Raw genomic sequence first — 9,640 nt, 5'->3', positions numbered from 1 at the left:
TGTGTGTACACTGTGTATGTAGTGTGCATGTACACACTGTGGGTGTAGAGTATGTGTAGTGTGTACATCTGTGGCTGCGTGTAGTATGTAGTGTGTGTAGTGTGTGTGCCTATGTGTAGTGTGTATATGCATAGGGTGTGTGCCTATGTGTAGTGTGTATAGTATATGTATAGGGTGTGTGCATACAGTCTGTATGTGTATAGTGTGTGTTAGTTTGTATTTGTGTAGTGTGTAAATAATGTGTATAGTCTATAGTGTGTGTGGTGTGTACATATGTACAGTGTATATACTGTGCATGTAGTATGTGTATATACTGTGTGTAGAGTGTGTGTTGTGTGTGTGTAGTATGTGTATACACTGTAGTTTGTAGAGCATGTGTGTAGTGTGTGCACATGTAGTGTGTGTGTTGCATGTGTAGTGTGTGCATGTGTCTGGTGTGTGTAATATGTGTACATACTGTCGAGTGTGTACAGTGTGGGTAGTGTGTTTTGTGTAGTGTGTATATACTATGTAGAGTGTGTTGTGTGTGCGTGTGTGCACATACTGTGTGTACGTGTGGAGGGCACAGGGGACACTGAAGGAGGGAGAGGGTCACGGAGGGAGGAGGACGGGGCTGAGGAGGAAGGGTGTCAGGCAGGAGAAGCAGACAAAGATGAGGGACCTGGGGGGAGACAGGAGGAGGGAGGGAAGCGTGAGCGTGCTTTATTTTAATAACACAGAAGGAGGGACAAGGATCAGTGTCCCTGATGCCACTCCCCGGCCCCCCTCTCTGGCCCAAGGCCCTGGTCCTCTGCTGTGCAGACCCATCTTGCTGTGCAGACTTGAATAACGGAGTAGCAGCGGCAAAACCAGCTCTCGCCAAGGCCCCACCCCATTGGCTGGGGTCCCACTTCTGCCTCCTGTATCCCTTTCTCTCCAGTCAAGGTAAGACACTGGCTTCTGAGGCGTTTCACCCACCCCCGGCATTGACCCCAGGCGGGTCTCAGTTTTCTGCCAGCCTTTGCTCTGGAACTGAGGGGGTGCATTTCAGAGTAGATACACTGTCTGTCCATCTTTCTGCAGAAAGATGCAGAGGGGCGTGAGGTCACCTGTGCTTGCAGCCCTACCACAGGCTCACTGGCAGGCACTGGCGGGGAGAAGGCTTGTGCTGCAGATCCGTGGTCCCAAAGGGCGCCCCGGCTGCAGGGTTAGGATGCACTGTGCCCTCCTCCCACTGCAACGCACTGCAGGCATATCTGTGCCACGGAGGCGGGGGCCAGGGAAAGCTGCGCGTCCCGGCAGTATGGAAAGCAGAGCTGAGAAGGGCGAGGGGTTAAAATCCTGTGCTCTGGAGTCCGACAGCCTGAATTCAAATGGTGGTTCAGGTAGGGAAGAAATGAGCTGTTGCTAGAATTCAGCGATATGTAAAGTGCTTAGAGCAGCGTCTGGCACCCAGTAAGCACGCAACGAACAAGCTCTGTCATTCTAACCACTTAGAAAAAATTCAGTAGGGCTCAATGACAGGCCTTATAGATTCTGCATCTCCTTCCTGACCTTTCTCTTGTGTTTCCAAATGAGGAGCCCTGGTCAAAGGCAGGGTGGCTGAAAGTGTGTGTTCAGGCCTCTGAGGTGTGTGAGGACAATTAAGGCCATTGCTGGTCCACAGGGCCCTTCAGAGCTCTGAGAGGCTGGACTTCCCGTTGGCCAGGCCCCCACTTGGGCCAGTGCCAATGCTCAGGGAGCAGGGGTGGCAGAAGCAGTGGCCTGGCCCTTACCTGTGGTCAGGGGAGCTCACCTACACAGAACCTCTGCTGCCCTTGGCAACTAGATGGGGGGTGAAAATGGTGGAATCCTCACCTAGAGAAATGATTTGCAAAACTAGCAACATAACTAAGCAAATTTGGCAACGGGGAGAATGGACGGAAGTGTTTTGTGATGGGTAATAACTTGAGTTCACTAATACACTGACATGGAGGTCTTGACCCGTGCTGACCAGAGCGGACATCAGCCAGGATGGATCTGTGCAAGGTAAGCGGCACGGACACCACAGAGAATCAGGGCGTGCGATGTGCACTACTGGTCTGCAGAAGTTCACCCTGGAGGTACAGGAGTTTTTTAAAAGAAGAAACTACATTCTTTTTTTTAGAACATGGACTGCTAACCAGACTCCCAGGTAGACTGCTCTGCAGGTGCATTAGACAGGTAGCATTTTATTGCCTCTTAAAGATATATTGTTCAGAGGAGAAGGCAGAGTTCTTCCAGAAGGAGATTTAATTCCCTTAAAATGGGGGAGGACCTAAAAATCCAGGAGGCCGACCGGGGCCCATAATGGAGGCGAAGTTCACCTTTGCAGTGTGAAGATAGCAATCGGAAGGCCGGGGGAGGAAACCATGAGACCTACACAGGGGCCACCTTCCCAGTTTTCTTGCTGTTGTTCTCTGTGAGCAGAGCTTAGGCTCTTAGTGTGAGAGCTTCCCATGGACATCTGAGGCTGGGGTCTGAGGCCACTCTACAACTATCTGGCCTCATCTCTGTCCCCAGGTGCAAGGGACATAGGAACTCAGTGAGCACAGGGTGCACCAACCTGATGGCCCTTTCATGAGAAGCATGGCAGAACCCGAGTATTTTGATGAACCTCTTGGACAAAACATGAACAAAACAAATGAACCGCAAAACAAGCCCCAAAGTAATTCCCTAAGAAGAAATTTAGGAAGCCCTGGCTAGCAGGCTTACTGACCACACAGATGGAGAACATGATACCCGAGAAGTTCTGCAGGAAGCAAGGATCACCTTCTCCCTGGCTTAGATGTTGCCTGTGGAGGTTTGAACATTCCCTTAAAAACATGAAAAATCCACACACCAACCCAGACATTTCCCCTCCTTTCTCCTGCTTCCTTTTGGCAGCTGCTCTCTGGCGTCATGGCGCTAGATGTCTTTGCTGTCCCCATAATCGTTGTAAGGGATGCTCAGGGTCTGCTGCTCACACGTCTTGCTAAGGTCCCGGCTAAGCTCTGACCAGTCAAGTCCGTAGGGTTTGATCTCGCTGTAGCGGCAGCCCAGGTACTTGAGGGAGCTGCGTCGCAAGCTTATCTTGGGTTCCTGAAGGAGTCCATTGCACCAATTGCTGAGATCCCCAAGCTGAGAAAGGATGAGGCCGGCTTTCCTACGGATCAAGCATGGAGGATGCTTAGGTTAGAAAGAAGAGAAGGCGGGAAAGGTAAACAGTGTGAGACTTTAAGCTTCAAGAGGGAAGAGCCCCATTTATTTTGCTTACTGTTCCATGGTTGGCACTTAGAAGAGGGGGAACCTCCATAAATACATGTCAAGAAAATGAATGAATGAACGGAAGAATGAATGAATGAATGAAATAATGAATTAATAAGGATGGACGAGCAAAGTAGGGCACGAAAATGTAAACAAAGAAACAAAGTGCAATAAGGACAAATAAAGAAGAGAAAATGACATACTTTAGTGGGAATTTATGCTCTTTTAAAATCAGAGCTGACAAATCAAATCAATTTACTTTAAAGCCAGTAATTTATCACCATTAAATGACAAATAATGTGTTTGACTGGAGATTTCCCTTTTCAAGGGTATTTCTGAACTGAGTAGAATGTATTGCACTTTGGGGGATATCAAGTGTAACTAATTATGCCTGTATGAAGGTAATTGTAGTGTAATAAGGGCACGAACAATAATACCCTCAGTGCATATTGACATAGGGTCATTCTTTGGGAAAATGCAGACTCTCAGGGGCACGCATCACCTACTTAACCCCCAGGTGAGCTCCTGCTCTGTTCTGCAATCTCCCTCGGAAAGTCAGGAGGCTGGTGCCATTGAGACCCCTGAGACCCCATCCAAAGAGTGGGAAGAAGAGGAGGTGATGAGAGGGCACCTGAGCTATTGCAGATCCCTGAGAATGGGAAGAGGAGGGCAAGGTCTCCCCAAGTTCACACACACTGTAAAGGAGTGATCCCACTGGGCCAAGAATAGAGTGTGAGACCCCCTGCGCATAGCCTGGGGAAGCGGGCTATCGCCAGGATCTAGCTCACCGGTGTACGGCTTCTTCTTGGCATCCACTTCTGGTGTTAGAGATGGGACTGCCTGATAGCCAGTTCTCAGCCTGCACTGGCTTTGACTCTGAACACTTAGGATAAGGGAAGGAACGGGGATCCCCTCACTTAGCTGTGTTCTTTCCCTTCTTCAAAAAACCATGGGTGACCAGAAACCCATGAAAGAATAATCTCTTATTCCAGCAAGCCCATGTGAGGCTCTAAAATCTGTTCTGGAAAGTTCAATGAACAGGACCCCTTGCAGTATTTATCAACTGCTAGGCTAATGTCAATGTGAGGAAGCATCTCTTTTCTAATTCAATCAGCAGTTCTTTCCAGAAACCGGAAGTTTCTTCACCAGGTTTAGGATGAGCTCTCAAGAACAAGAAGCACATTCATTTCATGCCGCTTCTTCCGTCCTGGCTACGAGCATCACAAGGGGTGAGCTCACCGCATTCCAAGGAGGGCAAGCGAGAGACGGGCGGGGATGACGGACATTGGAAGCAAGGTGTTGAGCTGTGGCAGCAAAGTCAAGGGACCAAGAGAGTGGGAGGTCATCGGAGGCCAGTCAAGTTTTCTCCCACTGCAATGGTGGGTCAGAGAATATCAAACAAACACTCTGCCGACTAAGTCACATCTTATGCAGATTGCCTCTCCTCTGCCCATCAGCCTCTGCCGTTTGGCCAAGCAGGCTTTCCAAAAGTCGTCATCAACAGGGACTTTGGTGGCCTTCCTCTTAATCTATCCTGCTGCATGTCATTAGCTGTTGACACATTCTTGGGATGTGGACGAAGCGGGAGAGAAGAAAGACTAAAGGGCAGCATCTGCCTCATCTTGAAGAAATGGATAAAGGAACACATCCTAGCCATCCTTTCAGACAAATGGATCTAATTAGCCCATGGAGTTTTTTGTGGCTATTTTCATTGCTCACTTTTTTAAAAAGGTAATAATTAATTTGGGTATGTCCTTGACCATCTCAGAGCCTTCTTCTTTCTTAAGAGCAATGCGACCAAGGTTGTCCTCAAAGTATTTCAACTCTCATGGAGGCTTCCATGAATTTTAATGGAATTGGATTTAACTGAAGCAAGGGAATACTTTCTGCTTGCTTGCAGGGCATATGTACCCTCTGACCCTTTTCTATTTATTCTCACAACTAACTCCAAAGTGGTGAAGTATCTCAAGGCAGGAGATTTCTTGTTTCCTGTGGTTCTCCCCCAGATCCATGACACTGAAAAGCAAAACTTGATTTTCCACAAGCTAATGAAAGTACAATTTTCCCCCCTAATATACAGCCTTAAAAAACCAGTATTACACATGAAAGAGTCTCCTGGGAAGACTCTTGAGCGTCTTCTCTTTTTGAGAAGACAGTGTCAAGTCAGCAGCAGGCCTTACTTTACAATGAGATCTGCATTTTTTTTTCCCCTGCTCACTTTCTTCATTAACCAGTTTTCCTTCTGACTCTTGAGTTACAAGAGAGAAATTTTAAAAGCAGTCCAAATTCCCTTGGAAATCAAGATGATGTATGCAATGTTAGTGCTATTCAAATTGTGACATTTATGTTCCTTGACAAAGAACTGCATATATGTACTCAATAAATGTCAGAAGAAGGGAGAAGAGAGCAGGAAAGGGAAGGGGGAGGAGGGAGCATGAAGGGAATTGGGGAGAGCTGGAGAGAGGGGATGATATTAGGTATGAGTAATAATAGGGCAGAAGTAATGGTAAGGTATGGAGCAGGGAGGCTATTTCTTAATATACCTTCTAACCCAGGGTTTACTTTTTACCAAAATTGAGCCCCCTTATATATTTCCCTCTGTGTCCTGTCCATAGCCATGGCATCTGTTTGCCCAAGAATAACCAACCTTTATAAAGTTTGGGAAATAATTTATGGAATGCAGAAAGATTCTTCCTGACCTTACACATAAAATTATTTTATTTCAGGAAGGTAATCCTACATTTTCTCCTTTCTTCAAAAGTAAGAAAATGGCAGCGGGGCGGGGGATGTCCTGTACCATGGTCTTCTAGAAAAGTTGATAAATTCAGGTCATACGAGGCATCCTGAGACTAAGTCTCCTTTCCGATTGATCAGATGTCAGACAAATGGGATGACTTTTGTGATACTTTTATTGATCCCTTTCGGCAGGAGAGCAAGAATTCTGAGTGCCATAGGATCCTACTGCATTGACTTTCTTCATTTATTTTCTTCCTCTCTTTCTCTTCTTTCTTTCCTTCCCTCCCTCCCTCCCTTCCTTCCTTCCCCTATTTTTTTTTCTTTATGAACTCCTAAATAGTTTGGGGACACATAAGTTTGGGGACATTCCATGTGAAAAGCCTCTTCACTGTATTTATCTGAAAATCTTAGTATTTCCAGAGAAATCTTCTCTTCTCAGAGCAGCAATACACAGCCACGTTGAATGGAACAAACGAAAGGTGTTATTTCTATGCATTCTTCCCATTCCTCTCTTTCCAAGAACTCTATCTGGGCTATATAACCTAAAAGCAGGAGTACTGAGTATTAGGAAGTTGTAACCTTGGGGCCAGGGCAAGTTGGCAAACACTACATTATCCTAACTTTGGCCAAGTTAGATGTCAAGATGGGTCATTGCTACCCCCATTCTGCCTTTCAAGAGAGTGCAGAATTTAGCTCGAAATACATCTGTATGATGCATATAACATATGTAAAGTTCATATGCAGTAAATATTTTTGGATAACCTCTTCAATAAAATTCCTAATTTTCTTTCAAAAGACTAAGCTTTTGGCTCCTACAGTTTAGCCTTTGGAATGCTGTGTCAGCATGATAAAGAGGGGGTAAAACAGCTCAAGGGCAAAGGTTTTTTCAGAGTTCAGGAAATGCATTCATGGCTTGACTTAAATTCAGCATAAATACAGCTTATCCATAACTAATCAGTATGAACTGAGCTGTCTAAAAGCACAGGACTTACAGCAGCTAAGCTCACCCAGGATATCTGCAAATTCATGAATTCAGTATTATAGTGGAAGAGAAGAAGAGAAGAAGAAGAGAAAGAGAGAAAGAAAATAAATGAAGAAAATCAATACAGTAGGATCCTCTGGCACTCAGAATTCTTGCTCTCCTGCCAAAAGGGATCAATAAAAGTATCACCCAAAAGTCATCCCATTTGTCTGACATCTGATCAATCGGAAAGGAGACTTAGTCTCAGGATGCCTCGTATGACCTGAATTTATCAACTTTTCTAGAAGACCATGGTACAGGACATCCCCCGCCCCGCTGCCTATTTTCTTACTTTTGAAGAAAGGAGAAAATTTAGGATTACCTTCCTAAAATAAAATGATTTTATGTGTAAGGTCAGGAAGAATCTTTCTGCATTCCATAAAATTTCAAAAAGCTGAGGTCTTTAAAAGAGATAAGAAGTTTATTGATTACCTGGGGCCTAATTCATCCTCACACCGCCAGGTGAATTCTCCAAAACTCTCATAATGCTGGTTATAGTGGTAGAGGACTCGATGGAGGGTGGGGGAACCCAGATCCAGAAGGGTGTTGTAGGCGGTCTGCTGCTCCTTCCCACTGGTATAGCCATTGAAGAGATTGTAGATCTTGTCTGCTATTTCTGAGGATGGGAGAAAAGGCCAATAAATAAGATTTTATATATATATTTATATATATATATATATATATATATACACACACACACACACACACACATACATAAATGATTATAAATACAGGCACATAGGTGTGTATATGCATGTATATGTGTGTGTATATATACATGCATGTGTGTGTGTGTGTGTGTGTGTGTGATATTACTCAAAGAATACTGAACCTCCTGCCCTATCAGGTTTCAGTTTTCTCTTTTATAAAATGATAGGCTTCAAATAGAATCTCTCTAAGGTCAATTTAGGTGATAATATTCTTTGTCTTCACCCATGTTTCCTAATAATACAGAGCCTGAGGCAAGAGCTCATTGATACTTTATTGGCAAATGCAATCCCAGAGAAGCAGGAGGGAAGATAGAGAGAAATGAGGCAAGAAAGGAGGCAGAGTGAATATAAGAAAATGCTCTAAGGAGTTGATGGCTGTGTTTTGCAGGAGAGGATGTATGAAGCTATTGGATCCTCACTGGTCCATCTGGGGGAGAACAGAAGAAGAATTTATATCCAGCTCGCATTCAGGATTGGTCCATGGGGACTTTTCACATTTGCCCCCATGAGGCATTAACTCCCCTGCACCTCTAGGCGGCATGCTTGGGTACAAAGTGAGTCCTGCAAAAGCAATGGGGAAGCCCTGGGCAGCGGGGAGCAGCCTTCAGCTCAGGGATGAAGTCAGGAACTGTCAGGTCATGCCTCCAGCAACCTGAAGAACCTGGAGTAGCCACAGTGCCAAAAGCAACCTGGCCCCGTGACTGCAGGAATGCAGGTCTTTTTGCTAGGGCCACCCAGACAGGTAGGAAGGCAAGCTTGCGGATCTGTGCTGACATGTACGTTGAATCCAGTGCATTCTGCAGTTCCAAACAAGTGATCTTTTGGCTTAATTTATACCTCTTATATTTCTGCCTCCAAGGTATACATTGCTAAGATTGAACTTGGTGATGTGGCAAAGTGGCAATGAAGTGTAGCCTTGGCGTTTTTTCCTGTGGAGCTCAGAGCACTTTATCATTAAATATTTTCTCATTAAACCTGTCAGAAAGGAGATTTGTTGACATTTTCTTCCTAAACAGCTGGGACCTGAGATCTGGAGAGCTTTGTCTCAGATCCAGTGTTAAATCTGGGGATGAAGAGACTAAGTCTACAGGCTTCTAAGCCAGACTTTGACCACTTGACCCCCTGTTAGCCTAAATGCCCTGATCCCTTGTCACGACTCCAAGTGAATTCAAGGCTGCTGGTGATGACTGAGTCATCATTTTAAGAGTTTCCTGGGTTGGAATGAATAAAATTTCTACCTCTACTCTGCCCAAGCAGTGCAGTAATTTCCCTTTTTGTCTATCTTGCCCATTGCCTATGAAAACAGGAGCCAGACCTTACTTCCTCAGTGTCCTCAGTGGCAAGAAAAAGGCCAGACAAAATAATAGATCAAAAAATGTAAGCTAAGTGAATGAAATTTATGACCATGGCGGTCATTTGAATCCACTTTGGTGGAGGGTTTCTGGTGATATATCTCCAGACCTGGGTTGTACCAACCCTTTAGCAATTCAACCCTTGTAACCAGCATCTTTAAGCTGCAATAAAAATAATTTCAGCTGAGAAATCCATTCAGATTTTCAGGACTTTAAAATTCTCAGGTTGTTAAAATAAGATCAAGAGATAAAGTGGACAGTGATTTAGACTATAAAGATCTCTGGTATTTATTATATAGAATATAAAGGATATAAATAAAAATTATATAGAATATAAAGAGCTCTGGTATTTATGTATTAACAGCCTATTGATTGCCAAGAACTTTACATGTGTGAATTCTAATCCTCATACCACCCCTGCACAATGAATATGAATGTCTTTGTGCTACAAATGAGGCCAGGTTACCTGCCCAAGGTCATAGAGCCAGTGTGGGCTGGAGTCAAGCTTTAAAACTCTATCTATCTTCCATTGCTCTTTCGTACCTATGCTCAGGGGATGGTAGTGTTTAACCAATTTA

General features: G+C 44.8%; 1 protein-coding gene across 2 annotated transcripts in view; it reads right to left on the bottom strand.

Moving 5' to 3' along the window:
* Window positions 1–2,904: 2,904 nt before the first annotated feature.
* Window positions 2,905–9,640, bottom strand: part of ASTN1 (astrotactin 1) — a 335,381-nt gene continuing 328,645 nt past the window's right edge. For both annotated transcript variants that reach the window (XM_060088555.1, XM_060088557.1), the window contains exons 22-23: window positions 7,433–7,616; window positions 2,905–3,142 (exon numbers count right to left, since the gene is read on the bottom strand). In XM_060088555.1, the coding sequence (XP_059944538.1) occupies window positions 2,905–3,142; window positions 7,433–7,616 (422 nt within the window). The remainder of the gene's footprint in view (window positions 3,143–7,432; window positions 7,617–9,640) is intronic.

The sequence above is a fragment of the Mesoplodon densirostris genome, chromosome 2 (genome assembly GCF_025265405.1).
Source record: "Mesoplodon densirostris isolate mMesDen1 chromosome 2, mMesDen1 primary haplotype, whole genome shotgun sequence".
NCBI classification, from domain to species: domain Eukaryota; kingdom Metazoa; phylum Chordata; class Mammalia; order Artiodactyla; family Ziphiidae; genus Mesoplodon; species Mesoplodon densirostris.
The sequence above is the reverse complement of the archived record's forward strand: the minus strand, read 5'-3'. Positions and strand labels throughout refer to the sequence as shown.